The sequence below is a fragment of the Neofelis nebulosa genome, chromosome 7, assembly GCF_028018385.1.
Source record: "Neofelis nebulosa isolate mNeoNeb1 chromosome 7, mNeoNeb1.pri, whole genome shotgun sequence".
NCBI lineage: Eukaryota > Metazoa > Chordata > Mammalia > Carnivora > Felidae > Neofelis > Neofelis nebulosa.
The window spans coordinates 56,260,251-56,279,139 of record NC_080788.1 but is presented as its reverse complement, the minus strand read 5'-3'; the positions used below and the strand labels follow the sequence as shown (position 1 = coordinate 56,279,139).

Here is an 18,889-nt window from a genome sequence, read left to right as displayed (position 1 = left end):
TCACAAACTGTGAGATTATGAACTGAGCAGAGATCAAGAGTTGGATGCTTAAACAACGACACCACCCAGGCACCCCTCTGCTCTTTCATTCATGATTTTATTTACTTGGGTTCTTTCCTTTTTCTTTTTGATAAATCTAGCTAAGGGTTTATCAATTTTGTTAATTCTTTCAAAGAACCAGCTCCTGGTTTTGTTGATCTGTTCTACTATTTTTCTTTTAATTTTGATATCATTGATTTCTGCTCTAATGTTTATTATTTCCCTCTTCTGGTGGTTTTGGGCTGTCTTTGATGTTCTTTTTCTAGCTTTTAAGGTGTAAGGTTATGTTGTGTATTTGAGACCTTTCTTCCTTCTTTAGGAAGCCCTGGATTGCTATATACTTCCTTTTTATGACTGCCTTTGCTGCATCCCAGAGGTTTTAGATGGTCATATTTTCCTTTTCATTGGCTTCAATGTACTTTTTAATTTCCTCTTAAATTGTTGTTTAACCCATTCATGCTTTAGTAGGATATTCTTTAATCTCCAAGTGTTTGTGGTCTTTACAATTTTTTTCTTGTTGTTGATTTCAAGTTTCATAGCATTGTGGTCTGAAAATATGCATAGTATGATATCAATATTTTTGTACTTGTTGAGGGCTGATTTGTGACCCAGTATGTGATCTATTTTGGAGAATGTTCCATGTGAACTCAAGAAGAATGTGTATTCTACTGCTTTAGGATTAAATGTTCTGAATACATCTGTTAAGTCCGTCTGCTCCAGTGTGTCATTCAAAGCCATTGTTCCCTTGTTGATTTTCTGCTTAGATGATCTTTCCATTACTATTAGTGGGGTGTTGAAGTCCCCTACTATGATGGTATTGTTACCAATGAGTTTCTTTATGTTTGTTATTAATTGATTTATATATTTGGGTGCTTTAAGTTTTGTGCATAAATATTTATAATTGTTAGATCTTCTTGGTGGATAGACCCCTTAATGATGATATAATGCCCTTTTTCATCTCTTATTCCAGTCTTTGTTTTAAAATCTAGTTTGTCTGATATAACTATGGCTATTCTGGTTTTCCTTTGAGCTCCGTTAGTATGATAGATGGTTCTCCATCCTCTTACTTTCAATCTGTAGATGTCTTTAGGTCTAAAATGAGTCTCTTGTCTATATGTAGGCAGCATATAGATGGGTCTTATTTTTTTTTATCCATTCTGATACCCTACATCTTTTTATTGGATCATTTAGTCCATTTAGAGTGATTATTTAAAGTTAATGAATTTATTGCCATTGTGTTGCCTGTACATTTGATGTTTCTGGTGATGTTCTCTGGTCCTTTCTATTCTTTGCTGCTTTTGGTCTTTTTTGTTTTGTTTTGTCTTTTCTCCACTCAAAGAGTCCCTCTTAAAATTTCTTGCGGGGCTGATTTAGTGGTCATGAACTCCTTTATTTTTTCTTTGGGAAAAGAGAAAGGAAAAAAAGTTAAAAATTAAAAATAAAACAAACAAATAAACAAACCAGCAAACAAAGTGAAACCCAAATGAAGTTACATCCAGTTTCCCCTAGAACTGAAACTTTGCAGCACACTATAGTACGTAAATTAATAAACAGGTGGAAGGGATTTGTGTTGGTCTTCTGGGGGATATGCCTGGAGGGTTCAGGTGGGCAGGGCTTGGTGTAGTAGCTCTGTTATGCACTTAGTGGTGCTGCTTAGCTTACTGAGGTTGATACATGTGTGCACACTAGAAGTGAAAATGGCTTCACTCAGCTCCTTAGTCTCTGGTGCAGGAACCCCATGCCCCCAACCAGCCCACAATCAAGCATCCTCCTTTGTCTCAAGCTTCTGTCTGATCCTGCCTCTACCCTGTTTGCGTCCAAGCTGCCTGCCTGCCAGGTAGCACTTCCCTCCAGAGTTTTATCTCAAATGGGGCTGTGTTTCTAAACGCCACACTTCAGAAACTCCCATGGCTTTCTGGAGGACTCTCTGGGAGAGGATCTCACTGAGCAATGGCCGGGTGCTGGCTTGCCCCAGAGAATGTTCCTGCTATTGTGCAGTGGCAGACACCCAGAGTTTATGGCAAATCACAACATACAACTGGCACCAGGTTTTGCTGTCTTCTGGCATCTTTGTTCTAATATCATTAAACGTGGCCACTCCCTGGGGTCTGTTGGGACCTATGCCTGTGGGGAGGCCATATGGCTTCTACCAAATGCTATCCAATCAGGGAAACTGCTTCTCTCCATGTGACCCTTCAGACCATGCTGCCTGCTCCTGGGGATTCACCCTACTTTTTCACCAAAGCAATGCCAGGCACTGAGCTTGAAACTTCAGACTCTGAGCTCCACTGTTTATAGAATCTTGGTGGTATTGAAACCCTCTCCTTTCTCTCCTTTAGTGATTTTGGGGAACAGATTTCTTGTTCAATCCCCTGCGAGTATTTCCCCCCCCCCCTCCAGTTACTTTCAAGGGGAGTGCTTTTCTTGTGCGATCCCCATGCCCTGCACTCTCTGCTTTTCTCTTTCTCTGTCATTTCTCCATGAAAATTGATCCTTACCCTCTGTGGCTCTATAGCTTTTCTCTCCCCCAATTCACTTCTCCACACCGTGTACCTGCCAAATTCACTGGCTCCAATTATGCAGGGTTGTTGCATTAATTCTCAGATCAATTTCCTGGGTGTTCAAAATGGTTTGATGCTGATCTAGCTGCATTTCAGGGACGAGACAAGCTCAGGGTCCCTTACTATTCCACCATCTTAACTCCCCTGGGCAGACATTCCTAAAAGAATGGGGAGGAATTAATGATCACATAGTGGCTCCATAGGACTGGCATACTCCCATTAGGGGAAAATTTGTTTGTATATTTTATTTCCAGCTGTGAGGTTGGGTTTACATTTACCATGACTTGGCCTCTCTAATGAGTTGTGTTTTTTTAAATGTTTATTTATTTTTTAAGAGAGGGGGGCATGAGTTGGGGGAGGGGCAGAGAGAGAGGGAGACAAGAATCTGAAGCAGGCTCCAGGCTCCAAGCTGTCAGCATAGAACCCGACCAGTGGCTCGAACCTACAGACTGTGAGATCGTGACCTGAGCAGAAGTCAACACTTAACCTACTGAGGCACCCAGGCGCCCCCCCTTTTTTTCTTTTCCCTCTCTGATGGATTTGATCAGCAGATTTAAGTTAAAAACAAAAACAAAAAAATCTCAAACTTTGGCTGCATTTACTGCTTATTTGTATTGATAAATCTCAGGTCCTTTGGTGGGGGAACTAATATCTACCGAGATTGTGCCTCCCTCAATTCAATATTTATTGACTCCTACTATATGCCAGGCATTGTCCTGTATAAGCAATGAATACATTAAAATCTCTATTTAATAATCCCTGTTAAGTTGAATTCAATTATTTAGAAGTTATGCTGTGTGGAAATTGATTATGATATGACTTAGCCCCCAAAATGGGATATAAAATGGTATATTATATATGATGTCAGCTCAGATCAGTGAATTTATATACATTCATAAGCAAGAGTAAAGCCCATTTTCTGGTATAAGCTTAAATTTGCCTCTTTCTTTATGCCTGCTTATGAAAATCAAATATCTCCCATTGCAGTCATTCCTGAACTAGATTCCAAAAGGGAAATTTGAGGGGTTGGAGAATTTAGTACATCGTCCTTTTTGCTTAAAAGTTATTTTTTTAAGCAAGCCTACGCTTGGTACAAAACTAATACACACACACACACACACACACACACACGGATATTCTCGATGTGTATCAATGTGTGGGGTGTGTTTGGGGTCTTTCCCCTAATACTTTAAGGTCGGATACATCTGCATGAAATTCCCAGGGGATAAAAGGGAGGGAGATGCATTAGTGAGTGATCTAACTAGTTTACTTTTCTATAAAAACTCCGTCCTGGACAGTTAGAGATCTCTTTCATTCAGGATGAAGATCTAGAGGTTTCTTTATTCACTCTGAACACGTGAACACCTCCAGAGAAAACTCAAGCTCACCATTTTGCCATTTGCTTGATCTTTTCTTTACAATGTGCCTCAGGAAGGGTAGATGAAAAATTTGAAATATAGTAATAACCCCAAGTCATTTCTGTTTCTTATTACATTGTCTCTTCATCCCACCACATTATTTTTTCAAAGGATCCCCAAGATGCCATCCCCAGAGGAACCATGCTGGCCATTTTCATCACCACTGTTGCCTACATAGGAGTTGCTATTTGTGTAGGTAAGTTGTATGTCTTTGGTGTAAGAATTCCAGAATTACAAGGAGTCTAGTCCTTTCATGTCCAGTGGGCTTTCAATGGATCATAAGTAGAAAGTTTTTTTTAAAGACAACATTTTTATTCCCCTCTGGATGCTTTGGGGGTTTGAATGCAATTAAGCTATAATATAGGTGTCTCGGGGTCAGGGCTAGGATAGAGTTAATAAGATTGTCATTCTGCCTGAACACAAAGAGAATCCAATTTAGCTACTCTAGGTGATAATCCCCCCTGCCAAAGATGTTTTGCAACCACCCAGCACCCACTTCCCTTGTCTTGGGAGGGAGGTGAGAAACAGCCAGAGAGAAGAAGCCAAAAGCAAAACAAGACAAAAACAAAAAGGCTTAGGAAAATATGAAAGATCTAGAATTGATGACTGTATCTCCTCCTTGCACTAACTGTCCCTAATATGGAAATGTCACTGTCACTAGTTGGCAGGAAATCAGAACAAGACCCAGCTGCCAGCAGTGTGGGTGGCCAGCCCCCACATTGCTCAGTGAACAGAAAATATGTGAATGCACCTGCTGTTCCTAAGCTGACTTTCATTCCACCTGGTGCCTGCAGCCACACCTCCTCCTGGTTGGGGGTCACTTCATGCTTATACCATAGTAGGAGAGGAAGCAATGTGGAATATTCAGAGAAGAAAACTCTTTTCTGTGCACTGCACAGAATATAGTTCCCCACTGCAGAAGCCCGGATGACCATTTTGCTGAAGGGCACATCCCAGTAGTCCTCTACTTAAAGGAAATTGGGGAACTGCATTTATCTTACTTTGGTTTGTGGAGAAAAAAGCAAAACAGTTAACTTAGATTCTTGCTCCTCTCACTGTCTCTTATTTGAGGAAAATGGATAATGTTAGCTATATTGCTGTGGCATTTTCAAGTTTAGTTACGTGTAAAGAGATTTTATTCCAATACTTTAGAAAATTGACACATTTTTAAATGACATTGAAATCACCTTAAGTTAAATTTCCCAAATGGTTTTCTATCTCACATGAAGTAAAAATGAAGGAATGAGTAAAGTTATAGGCCTGATTTCAGAGAATCTTTCAGTTTTTGCCTGGGGCGGAAAATCTGTTTCTATACTTTTCCCTGGAGAGGAGGATAGTCATGAGGTCTATAGCCTGTCATTAGTTATGGTTCATGGCTTGGCTTCACTGAAATTTGGGGAGTTGTATAATGCAGAAGCCAAAATATATGATTCAGAAAAGTCAGCTCAACATAAAAGAACAAAGCATAAAGGTAAAATCTAGAATGGATAGTTTTGCTTGGTAACCAACATCCGTGATTTCAACTGTTTAAGCAGTCCTGTCATGTTATGTTTGCTGTGGTGGGGAGAGAATGGGCCCTTGTATGAATTGCATCACCAGAGAAAGATTACCACCTGACAGGGTACCTGTCACTGAGACCTCTCTTGAAGTTAATAGCAAGGGATGATGACTCCTACTGTCTGGAGTTGGAATTGCAGAATGAACAGTTTCATTGGTTGGGATTTAGTTTGCAAAACATGTATCCTTCAGGTGGTTCAGAAAAGTTTCTACATATTTCCCATGTATAGTCATATATTTCAATAATCCTATCAAATACATAGTGGCAGAGATTATAGTTGTAAAATTCCTAAGGAAAGTCAGTGATTAAAATATCTATCAAGAATCTTTAAAAAGTTCATAACTCCATTTCTAGGAATCTATCCTAGAGAAATATGTTGAAATATGGAAGGAAATTTTGTGTACAAGGATGTTCATAATAGAATGTTTATAGTAGAAAATAACAGAAATACCACAATGTATAAAAATAATGGAATACACTGATATTTGATAGAATATTATTTGACCATTAATAGTACCAAGGAAATCTTAATATTTTATCTCCCATTTCTTTATTATTTAAACCATTAAAATTCTATATAAAGTAGAATTATAGCTATGTTTAAATAATTATGAAAGGACTATCATTAGTTGAAAACAAGGGCTCAGTTCTCTTAATTACCGGAATTCAATAATGCTACCCCTTGGTTCTCTCACCGTTGAGAAAATAAATCCTTCTACCTGCAAAACACCTGATCAGTAGTACCAAGCCAGATATATGAATCGAATACATATTATGTGCAAAGCATTGCCATGTGCATTTCAGAAAGTAATAGGGTTCCAACCCCAAGTGTCTTAAAGAGGTAGGTGAGGGGCGCCTGGGTGGCGCAGTCGGTTAAGCGTCCGACTTCAGCCAGGTCACGATCTCGCGGTCCGTGAGTTCGAGCCCCGCGTCAGGCTCTGGGCTGATGGCTCGGAGCCTGGAGCCTGTTTCTGATTCTGTGTCTCCCTCTCTCTCTGCCCCTCCCTGTTCATGCTCTGTCTCTCTCTGTCCCAAAAATAAATAAAAAAAAAAAAGTTGAAAAAAAAAAAAAAAAAAAAAAGAGGTAGGTGAAAGCTTGGACTTAAAGCACCCAAGGCAGTGGAAGTGGCAGCTTGTTAGAGACAGGGGGCACTCTCAAGCCTCTGAGAATGGGAACCTCCAGGTACCTGATCCCAGAATGACAAGAGAGGATGGCAATGGACCTGCTCAGACTCAAAGTAAACTATGATTTCAGAAGAAAACCTTATAGGGGGCAGAACACTTATAAAGAAATGACAAGCCATGGTTGTTTCCCCAGGAGCCTGTGTGGTCCGAGATGCCACTGGAAGCATGAATGACACAATCATTTCTGGGATGAACTGCAATGGTTCAGCAGCCTGTGGGTTGGGCTACGACTTCTCAAGATGTCGGCATGAACCATGTGAATATGGGCTGATGAACAATTTCCAGGTTTGAATGGCCAAAAAAAAAAAAATTGATTGCTATTTTCATTTGTAGAATGTCATGTGGAGTATAATGAAACTTCTGACTTTGCAAATGATTGATTGTGGATCCATTTGAATTCAGCAAGGAACAATTCATGAGTGAGGGAAGGGAACCCTATAGGCATTATGTAGTGGCAAATCCTGTGGTTACGTTTACTGTGGTGGGAAGAGAATGGGCCCTTGTATGAATTGCATTACCAGAGAAAGATTACCACCTGACATTATGCATCTTCCAATCAATTATGAAAGATTCCATGGCGGGGAGAAGGAGAGACTTAGATAGTTAGCACTTGGACTGCACATTGTGCATGGACTTCAGTTTAGGAAAGGACCCCAATGTGGTCCTGGAGTGCCTGGAAAACAAGGCCAAGAAGGAAATTGTGAGTGGCAAAAGGGGAGGTAAATGAGTGGGGAGGAAGAAGGGAAGTTGGGAAAGCTGCAGAACTTGAAACATCAATTTGTCTGAATGATTGGTGAGCAGAGGGAGAGGCAAATTTGTCTTGAAGGCTTCATTCGTACATTTTAATGACCAACAAAGAGAAATTAACTCAGTTGAAGTCATTATTCCAAAATATGCCTTAAATTGATAGAATCTCATCATGTCTAAGATCTAAAATTATATTTAATGATCACAGAGAAAGCAAATGTTTCAAAAGCTTCTATGTGCAGGAAGAACAAGAAAGTCTAAAGCTTTTCGGAAGACCAGAAAACAACTGAGCCCTCCCCAAAACTTATTTAAATACCAGTTCCTACTGGATAGGATTTCCCATTGTCCAGGAAACATATGCCCAAAAAGACAGGGGTAATGTTGTCAAAGTCCTTGAAATCATTTCCTTATTTATTCTTTCCAGTATCTTCTGGATGTATTGTGGTGAGCATTTCTTATTGTTATAAACAATGACAACAAAATGGCCATGTCCATTTTGAAAAAAACAAATATTGAGGAACTCGAGAATGAAGCAGGGGCGGGGGGCAATCTGGTTAGAAGCAATTAACTTGTAAAGGAGATTCCAAATCACAGAAAGTAGAAAGGGAAGCATTTGCATAAAATTTTGACTTTCTTTTTTAATTGTGTGATGGATGAGTCTCCTTACTGGAATGTCTTTTCTCAAGGTCATGAGCATGGTGTCAGGGTTTGGCCCCCTCATCACTGCTGGCATCTTTTCTGCAACGCTGTCCTCAGCCCTGGCCTCTCTCGTCAGTGCACCCAAAGTGTTCCAGGTGATACAAGCACAAGAGCATGTGCCTCTTCCTACGTCTGTTTCCACTAAACTTGGATCAAGCTGAAATACTCATTCTCACGAGCAATCATCTTCCATCATTTTCTGAAACAGTTTAACGTTTGCATCTGGCTCAAATGCTGTCTGCCACATAGTCAAGATCGATTCAAATAATATAAAGAATGATAAACTGCAGTGTTAACTTGTGCCTATATCATGTACCACTTCATCTTTCCCCAAATCTTCTTGTTTGAATCACCTAGGGAAAATGACTGTGCATAGATATAAATGACGAATATCTCCTCTTCTTTTCCATTAGGCGCTGTGCAAGGACAACATCTACAAAGCCCTGCAGTTCTTTGCAAAGGGATATGGGAAAAACAATGAACCCCTGAGAGGATACATTCTCACTTTTGTTATAGCCATGGCCTTCATTCTTATTGGTTCGTAGTTTTCTCTTGCTTCTTGAAAGCCAAGGAATTCTTCTGATTACTGTTAGGGTTTTCTTTTTAGCTTGACAAGTTACCTGTTTTATGTTTAATATCCCAATTCAGATTATTGGAGTCTGTCTAATCCAAGGAATCCTTGTGTGTAGAGAGCATTCGAGGACTTGAGGTAGACTTTGAATCTGAATGTTGGAAATCCATCCAACCCAACGCAAGAGAATCCTTCCTCCAAGCTCCCTGATATTGTGTAATTCCAGAGTCTTCCCCAGGTGCCACTTGTCTCTACCTCTCCTGGTTTGGCAGCTAGCAGGAGAATTGAAGTGTCATTTTCAAAATATGGTCCATTGACCACTTATATCAGAATCCGAATCACCTGGGGTTTGTTAATATGCCAGTTTTTGAGACCCAACCCCAGAATTAGAATCAGTGTCTCTGGGGATAAGGAATCTGCATGTTTACAAGTTCCTCAGGAGATTTGTAGACCACTAAGGTTTGAGAACCACTTACCCAGACTGTAATCTCAGCTTCCTCTCCAAAGCGATATAGAACAGCTGCACAATCTTGGAGAGGCACATTCATCATCTTTAGCCTGCACGTTCCTCGTTCCTCTCTAAGGTGCTACCATTGCTGGTGAGCCTATCAGAGGAAAAGAAGCCAAAAGCAAGGCCATGATAACTGTGCCTAGAAGGGTAGAGCCTTCCTCAGCACAGTGGCACTAAACAACAAAGGCCCCTCATCATCACATGAACTCAGGAAGTGACTGTAATTCCTGAATCCTCATAAGATTTCTACAAGGTTGAAGAGGTAGAAAATATGACTGTCTGTGTTTTTTAGATTTTTAAAAGATTAAATGAAAAGTGATTATTTACAGAAAAGCTTCCATTCTATAACTTAAGCATAACACCTCAAATCATTGCCCTATAATGCATTTATGTGATCAAATAGCCCAAGTGTTAGAAAATTGTATAAATTAAATAATATCCTTAAAAATCACTGAGAACAGTGTAGACTAGCTTCATGGCACAAACTTCATGGCAGCCATTTTTGCGTATTCCTTGCTGGCATCTATGGTCTAGAATCACACCCAGATGCCACCTGTATTTGCATCACTGTGGTTGACAGATAAATGATAATGTCTCTGAATTATTTCCTATATCATACAGTAAACAATTCAGCTAGGATTAAATCATATTGGATATTTAGGTACTAGGGTAAAAATTTTCTGGCACACCTTGAGAGGTAGAACTGTCTAGAAATGTTTAAAGCGGGGGGGGGGCGGCAAATGACTAGCAAGAGTTGAGAGTCAAGAAGAGTAAGTTGGGTATAGAGATTTCCAATTGGGTATTGCTGGTGCCCTGGTATTTAATCTGTCACACTGCAGAGCTTAGTGACACAGGAGGAAAATAATTTCTTCTTGTATCCACAGCAGACAAAGAATAGAAGATATGGTACCTCTGGAATACCTACAGGGGAGTTTATCATCTGCCCAGTCCCCAAACCCTCTACCCACGCCCACTTGAATTACAGGTCTTGCCTATTGTCTATTTTCTCATTGGTAGGTTTTCTCGTATCTTACTTTGTGGAAACCCCGGCTGAAAAAATATTTTTAAATGAATGCGACCCCAAAGAAAAATCACTAACTTCTTAAACTTTGACAAATGCTAGCTATGTTTTCAATTTCCAAATAAAGTCAAGCTTCCAGGCTGTGACAGCTGTTCAGCCCCTGGTCTCATCACTCATATGTACATGCTCACTTCTGCTTCATTCACAGCGGAACTGAACACCATCGCCCCCATCATCTCCAACTTTTTCCTGGCCTCATATGCACTTATTAATTTCTCCTGCTTCCATGCCTCTTATGCCAAATCTCCGGGTAAGTTGACTTTTCGTAACTAAAATAAGACTAAGAAGGCAGTTAGTTTGTCTCAATAAGATGAAATAAGTCCGTGAAAAGTGCTCAATCTGTGTTTATGTATTTCCTTATATCCTAGTGGGCAGCGTAATCCACTTTATTTTGGTGAGTTGGGGGGTGACTTCTGAAATAGAAAAAGAATCATTTGAGCAATGGCCTTTTTGACCAACCGTAAAGTCAATTTTCTCCTGCGGCAATAAATTATTCATTGCAAGAGAAACCACATTTATTTCAGCAGTAGAAAAACACCACTATTTATTTCCAGGGTGAAAGTGACCACAGAAGTGGAATAAATGTATATATTTGAAACTTCCTTACTATCAATTTGTTTCCTGCCCATGGTGCAGAAGAGAAGGATGAGTAGTTCCCATAATTACCTGCTGAGTACAGTCGATGCAGATTCGTATTGAAACCAGTGGCATCCCTGCCCTCCTCAGACTGTGGTTGAAAGTGGTGCAAAATTTAACGCCAAAGAACCTTCCCTGTCTAGTCACCTCTCACCTCTTCCTTCCTTTCATTCGCTATTAGAATTCCTTCTACCTTTCCACCAGAATAGATACTCATCACTATTGACCTTCAGAAAGTTCTTCACCATGAGAGCCTTTATCAGGGATGTAAACACATTTCCACTCTATTAGGGCCTGCTGTGGTCACAAGCGTCCTTTGCAAAACCTTTGCCAATAAGACAAAATATGGACAGAAGGGGAGCCTTTGTCCACTCAAGGCCACTGGGCTTCAGAGAACAACTGAGGAACTTTTGTTTCTGTTGTGTTGTCTTCTTTTAAGCAGAGAACAGAAAGTTCTAGTCAGTGAATACAACAAGTATAGAAATGTGTGCCTCCATGCCATGTTATGTTCATCTTTGAAAAGCAAGGTGAAATCATAGAGATGGGAAGGGGAAAGAGTGGAAAGGAAGGAGTGAAAGAGGAAGAAAGAAAAAGAGAGAGGGAAAAAAAACACAGAGACACATGGATACACAAACCCACAAAATGACACACACACTGCCTCTGCCACACACAAACACACACACACACACACACACACACACACACACACACACACATACAGCCAGACTTGGAAAAATAAAGGCATTTCCATGGATGTTCTCAATGTGCTATTTCCATCTGGTGGCCATTTCAGAAATTGCCCCTGAAGACTTTGAACGCTCTGTTGTGTTTTGGCAACTCCAAATTTAATATGTATTTCACCCATAGACCAAATACCCTTCAAATCAGAACTTCCCTAGCTGACCATACTGTCTCCCAGCTTCTTCACTACAAGGAACATGGGAAACTCCCATGCATATATGAACCATGAGAAATATTTTCACTGTAAAATGTAAAACATTAATGCATCAGGTTTAAAAGCTATTACAGAAAAACTTCTCCCTTTTTCTCATAGATTATTATTTCTGAAAGGGCAATCACTATCCTCTTAACATAAAGAAGGTAAAGACAGAGCTATCAGGAAGTTACTGGCTTGACTTTTGATGAAGCTCTACCTTCTCCATAGGAACAATAAGCCCGTTGTCTTAACCTCCTCTTTCTTGGGCCACCAAGGAGTGTCTCTCCCTCCTCCCCACTAGACCCTACTCTTTCCATCTCTCCTAACTCCTTTTAACTCCTGATGGCATAGATATCAGAGGCTTAAGATTTCATAGTTTGGGAAGACAATTGGGGCATGCTGGAAATACAAAGAGGCCATGAGTAACACATTTTTTATATTTATAGCATTCTTATTTAGTATGCCTTCATAGGCCAGGAACCCAAGGTCACAGAAAACTAATAACAGAATTGGGAACTTGACCTAAAAGTTCTGATTTTCATGATAGGAAAAACTGTTGCCTGCATCTAAAAAATTGTTTAAGTTTACTTTTGAGAGAAAGACAGAGAACTCAAGTGGGGGAGGGGCAGAGAGAGAGGGAGACAGAATCTGAAACAGGCTCTACGCTGTCAGGGCAGAGCCTGATGTGGGGCTCGAACCCATGAACCGTGAGATCAACACCTGAGCCAAAGGCAGATGTTCAACCTGCACCCCAAGCTGCATTCTAATCATATGTAGTGGTATAAAGTAATAGTGTGAAAGTTTTTCTTATGCACTGAGATTTTTTTATTTCAGGATGGAGACCTGCATATGGAATTTACAACATGTGGGTATCTCTTTTTGGAGCTGTTTTGTGCTGTGCAGTCATGTTTGTTATCAACTGGTGGGCAGCTGTCATCACCTATGTCATTGAGTTCTTCCTCTATATATACGTGACTTATAAGAAACCAGGTAAGATAAGGACTGTACAGGAGGGGGTTTCAAAAGAACTCCCTAACTAACCATTCATTGAATAAATGTTTATTGAGCACCTCCTATGTGCTTAGGTGTGCTATGTGAACAGTGGATATTAAAAATATAACATAATAGTTAACCATATATACCATATATACCAAGCACTCCTTGAATCGTCACAATGATGCTGTATATCAGGTATCATTAGACCCATTTCACAGATGAAGAAACTGAAGTTCAAAGAGTTGACCGTTTGTCAAGGTGACAGGATGAGCTAGAGCTGACATTTTAAGTAGAGTGTATGATACCAAACCCCGTTATATCACCTGCTAAGAATCCTGCTAAATAAGATATAGTCCCTATCCTCAAGGAGTTCACTGACCCTCATACAAGCAAGTAACCATAATACAATATAGGAAGTACCATGCGATGACATGAGCGAACTACTGAGAAAAGGAGAGGGAGCGATTAGTTCTGATTAGGGTTGTCCAGGAAGACTCTTCTGGTTCGTGGCTTGCATTCCCAGGACTAACACTCGGTAGGCACTTAATAAATATTTGTTAAATCAACAAATCAGACAGAGTCAGGGAAGATTATTCTGGACAGAAGGAAAAGCATGAATGAAGTTAGGAGGCATGCAGGGACATGGCTCAAGGCCTGTAACACAGATGGAGTTCTTGGGTGCTAAGGGGAAGGGCCAGAGGAGTAGGTTGGGCCAGATAAATACGAAGCATAATGTCATGCTAAGGATTCTGTGAGCAACAAGAAGCTGCCATAGATCATTCAATTAGAGCTGAACTTTGGGTGTTAACTTTTGAATCAACGAGAAGGATAGGCTGAAGCTGGGAGAAGCTAGAGAGCAGAGTGTGGTACAGAGAGGCCTAGTCTCAGGAGCCAGATGGCCCCAGCCACCTTCCTATGTCCCCTACCTGTACTGCACAATGAAAGTAGAGAGGCAGTAATTGGCTTAGAGGGATTTGTTTGCTGTTTTCTTTACTACTTTATGCATCAGGCATAATTTACATATGGTAAGATACATCCCCTTTAGATGTACAGTCTATAGGTTTTGACAGATTTACACAGTCTTGTAACCACCACCACAATCAAGACAGAGGACATTTCCATCATCATCCAAAGTTCCTTCACACTTGTGTATTTGATCTCTTCCCCCCCGACTCAGCCCCTAGTAACCACTGTTCTGATTTTGGTTGCTATAGCTTTGCCTTTTCAGAGTATTACATAGAATGATGCATTTTGTAGCCTTGTGTATGCTTCCTTTCACTTGACAGGATGCTTTTAGATTCATCCATGTTATTGCATGTGTAAGTGGATTGTTCATGTATGTTGAGTAGTGGTTCGTTGTATGAATATATCTGAAAAATTTAAGAACTGCATCCACCAGCTGATGGACATTTGGGTTGTTTCAAGCTTGGGATGATTATATGTAAAGCTGTTATAAACATGCACACACAGGACTTTATGTGGACCTCTGTTTTCATTTCTCTAGGAGTGAGATATCTAAGAGTGGGTTTTCTGACCATGTAGTAAGAGTGTGTATATACATTTTTTTTCATAAAAAAATGCCAAACTGTTTTGCACAGAAACCGTATCATCTTCTATTCCTACCAGCAAGGGATGAAAGTCCTCATGCTCCACATCCTTGTCAGCACTTAGCATTGTCAGTTGATTAAAAAAATAAATAAAACTTTCTAATAGATGTGGAGTCCTATCATTATGACTTGCTTGCATTTTCCTAATGACTAATGATATTGAATATCTTATTTGCCATCCATCTATCTTCTTCGGTCAAATGCCTGTTTAAATCTTCTGCCCATTTATTTTCTTGTGCCTAATTATTTTCTTATTATTCAGTTCTGAGAGTTCTTTATATACTCTAGATGTAAATCCTTTAGTGGTACGTGTTTTGCAAATATTTTCTGCAAGGCTATGACTTGCCTTTTCATTTTCCTTACAGTTTGTTTTGAAGAACAGACATTCTTAATTTCTTTTTTTAAAAACATTTATTTATTTTAGAGAGAGAACACAAGCTGGGGAGGGGCAGAGGGAGAGAGTGGAAGACAGAACCTGAAGCACGTTCTGCGCTGTCAGCACGAGGCCTGATTCAGACTAGTCTATTCCCTGCTTTTAACCAAGTCACCTTACTTTTTTGTTGTTGTTTTCATTTTTTTTAATGTTTATTTTTGAGAGAGAGAGAGAGAATGATAAGTAGCAGGAGAGGAGCAGAGAGAGAGGCACACACAGAATCCAAAGCAGACTCCAAGTTCTGAGCTGTCAGCCCAGACCCCCACACAGGGCTTGAACTCATGAACTGTGAGATCATGACAGTTGGATGCTTAATCGACTAAGCCACCCAGGCGCCCCTCTTAATTTCTAGAAAGTCTAATTTATCATTTTTTTTTATGATTTGGCTTTTTGCTTCTAATCTAAGATATCTTTCCCTAATCTAAGGTCGCAAGCTTCTTCTAAAAGTTTTAATGTTTCAGATCTTAAATCTATGCCCATTATCCAGTTGGAGTTAATTTTTACACATGGTATGAGGAATGGTTCAAGGTTCACTTTTTACTTATAAATATCCATTTGACTAGTAGGAGTTTTATAAGAACAGAATAACCTAAGGTATGCTAAATACCTGGTGCAATCAATACTAACTCAATATTAGTCTTTTTTTTTTCCTCCAGATAATTATTCCCCACCATCTCCCTGCCTCTTCCAAGCAGGACTAGGGAGATGACTCTATGTACCATCTGGAGTAAGTCTGTACATTCCCATCAGGACTGCCTCTTCAAAAGTTTAGAGGCCCCATCTAATATTTAATTTATTTTAAAAAAAAATGGTAGGAGATGGTAGCACTTCCCTCCCTTATTACGAAGATCAGGCCCTAAAACATCAAACTAAAATGCTTGCCAAGCTCTCTTTATAGACACCCAAGAGGAAGAATCCCTGAGCTATTCAGTTTTACTATTCAAAATATAAAGATTGCTACACACTATCTGTGTTTACAGAAATGCCTCTTTTCTTTTCAATTCAAGAATTTATGAAGACCTTTTGAATTTACTTAGGGACTAACCTTTTCCAAGTCTATCCACTTGCAACGTGGTTGTCACATAGCCTCTCTCACCAAGCAAAATTTCTGGAGCCGAATCTTTAAAGTCTGACCCTTAGCTGGAAAGAGAGATCTCACTTCTAAGAATTCATAAAGTGTTCATAAAAGGACACAATGCTATCTCTAGGAAATGTCACATTGTGTTTTCTCTAATTTGGGCACTCCTCACTGATGAGATAGCCAAGGAAAATCATAGAAGGCAACAGCTTACACAGAGGGAAGGTCAATGCTTTTAATGCCAAATTCTTCCATTGTCCACAGATGTGAACTGGGGCTCCTCCACACAGGCTCTTTCTTATGTGAGCGCATTAGACAATGCCCTGGAATTAACGACCGTGGAAGACCATGTGAAAAATTTCAGGTAAAGTTAACCTCTCAGGCATCTTGGCATTGCTCTACATTGGAAGTGGTTTTCCTTTATGGGAGACAAATGCACTAGAGTAGTGATACACTTTATGGGTATATTCTCAGAATAGGCAGTCCTACAAAACTGCCTCATTTTCATGACAACACCTCTATGAATGAGTGTTTCTTCTCTTCCACCCTGAGCTATGCCCACTCTCAACTATAAACCATCATAATGCCAGGTGTCACCTTCCATGCACAGAAACAGAGAGGTGATCCAAGAGTGTGATTTTAGAGAGATGTTCCCAAATCCCCCAAAACCTTAATCATTGGTGCTGTCTTCTCTTCCACCCTGAGCTATGCCCACTCTCAACTATAAACCATCATAATGCCAGGTGTCACCTTCCATGCACAGAAACAGAGAGGTGATCCAAGAGTGTGATTTTAGAGAGATGTTCCCAAATCCCCCAAAACCTTAATCATTGGTGCTGTCTTCTTTCAGCTTAAGCCTTTGTGGCTTACTGAATTCTCTTAGGAAAAGTAACATTTTAAACTCTTCATTAGTTATATCTTATTTTGAATGGAGCCTAAAAAAAAATGAGCTTTGCAAGGAAGATGAAGGAAAGCAGCATGAAAAGGCCAGCTGGAGAGTAAGAGGTCACATTGGGGATTTAGGATAGGGTAGTATCTGGAGGGAAGAAAACAGGGGTAAACCCAAGGCCACCTTTTTTATACTTCACATTTTGCCATGACTAATGAACTAAGAATACAAAGATGGCAAGATGAACAGGTAGGATGATTCAAGAATTCTGATGAGAAACCCAAGAACTATTTAGGGGAGAAGTTGTCCCATTTGCCAAACCCTCTGTTCCTGCCATTTCCATCAGGGTTGTTCTGGTTCATAGGCTTCTTGAAACGGCCAGTTTCACATCTTCTTTTCTCCATTTCCAGGCCCCAGTGCATTGTCTTAACAGGGGGACCGATGACAAGACCTGCTCTCTTGGACATTACTCATGCCTTTACCAAGAACAGTGGCCTTTGCATCTGCTGCGAAGTCTTTGTGGTAAGAGCCACTTCATCCCAGGAAGGTGCTTTCCCTCCCTGCTCACCTTGTGTTGTTTTAGGCAAGCCAAGTGCGTACAGGCAGTGATAAGAAAATGGCAAGGCAGTTTGGACAGGAGCCCTTTTCCTTGATTCATAGAGCAAGGACTAGCAAAGGCCGTGATCCTGAATTTAAATAAGTAGATAAAAATGTTTCAGATTTCATGGGAGACCAACTAAAAGTGATAAATATTTCCAAATGATGGCCTTTGAGACAAGAAAAAGAGAATTGGCTCAGAAATAAAATGAAGGCATTTGGGGTGGTAACTGTCCACAGAAATATAAAAGCACGGAATGAGCCAGAGAGTACTATTACATAGATTAACTGATGAGGAGAAAACCAGACATAATGTCCTGAAATGACAGCACATAGAATTTAGATTAAATATTTGAATAAAATTGATGACACTACAGATATCTAGAGAATTAAACCAAGTTTCCCATGCCTTAGATAAACATTTGGAGCTGAATGAATTCCTTTTTTTTAGGAAGTGTGTAGTAGGCTAATGATAACTTATTGATGGTTTTCCCAGGAGGTATTAAAAGTAGATGCTAAGAATTTAACCATGATTCTTGACCAATTACCAACCTCTAAAGTGAGGAGAAAGCATGAAAATTCTAATAAAATAGTAAGTCCAAGTCCTCCAAATCAGCCTATCTCTACTTGTGTTCCCATACCAATCTCACACCTTCTACCTCCATCTCTACCTCAAACTCTGTCTCTGCCTCTCTCTCTCTCATACACATACACACAACTCAAAATTCTTAGCTCCTTCAATGGATTTTTATAGTACCTATCAATTCTTTGAAGCTTTTTCCTAGTTTTTCTTATTTGAGGTATATAACAGCCGAGTGAGGTGGGAAGGAACAAAGAATGCCTTTTTTCGTTTTATTGGTTGGAAAAGTGAGATGCAAGAAAATTGAATTATTGCATAGGGTCACATGATAAGAAAGCGGCAGAACCAGGATGTCAGTCCAGGCCACCGGATTGTGCTCTGCATTACCTCATGAGGAGAAAGCCTTAGCAGACTTGTGTCCTTGGGAGTGTTGATAGAATCAGGTACCACTACCCAAACGTCCAGTCCTTGTCAGGAATAGGGCTGTCAGGAAGCCGTGTAACTCTGGGGCCAGTCAGCTGGGCCATGATGCAGGGACAAATTTACCGCACATCGTCATGACCAGCACTTAGGCATCTTTTTATACTTGGCAGTACTCTAATACTTGCTGTATGAAGCAAGTTGGTCACATTCTCCTTCCTTTAAGTGCTCATATGCTAGTAACGGAGACAATAGAACTCAATGCAATTATCCAGAAGGGGAGTAAAAGGCACCCTACCAACTACATAAGATTGACAGGTTAAGTAATGACCAACTGTGACTCCAG

The 18,889-nt window shown here is 40.1% G+C and overlaps 1 protein-coding gene across 4 annotated transcripts in view; it reads left to right on the top strand.

Annotated features, from left to right (window-relative positions):
- The window catches only part of SLC12A1 (solute carrier family 12 member 1), a 105,979-nt gene that overhangs the window by 44,616 nt on the left and 42,474 nt on the right, over positions 1-18,889 (top strand). For all 4 annotated transcript variants that reach the window (XM_058737828.1, XM_058737826.1, XM_058737825.1 and 1 more), the window contains exons 10-17: positions 4,130-4,214; positions 6,895-7,046; positions 8,195-8,302; positions 8,621-8,744; positions 10,519-10,620; positions 12,778-12,933; positions 16,322-16,421; positions 17,357-17,468. In XM_058737828.1, coding sequence (XP_058593811.1) covers positions 4,130-4,214; positions 6,895-7,046; positions 8,195-8,302; positions 8,621-8,744; positions 10,519-10,620; positions 12,778-12,933; positions 16,322-16,421; positions 17,357-17,468 — 939 coding nt within the window. The remainder of the gene's footprint in view (positions 1-4,129; positions 4,215-6,894; positions 7,047-8,194; positions 8,303-8,620; positions 8,745-10,518; positions 10,621-12,777; positions 12,934-16,321; positions 16,422-17,356; positions 17,469-18,889) is intronic.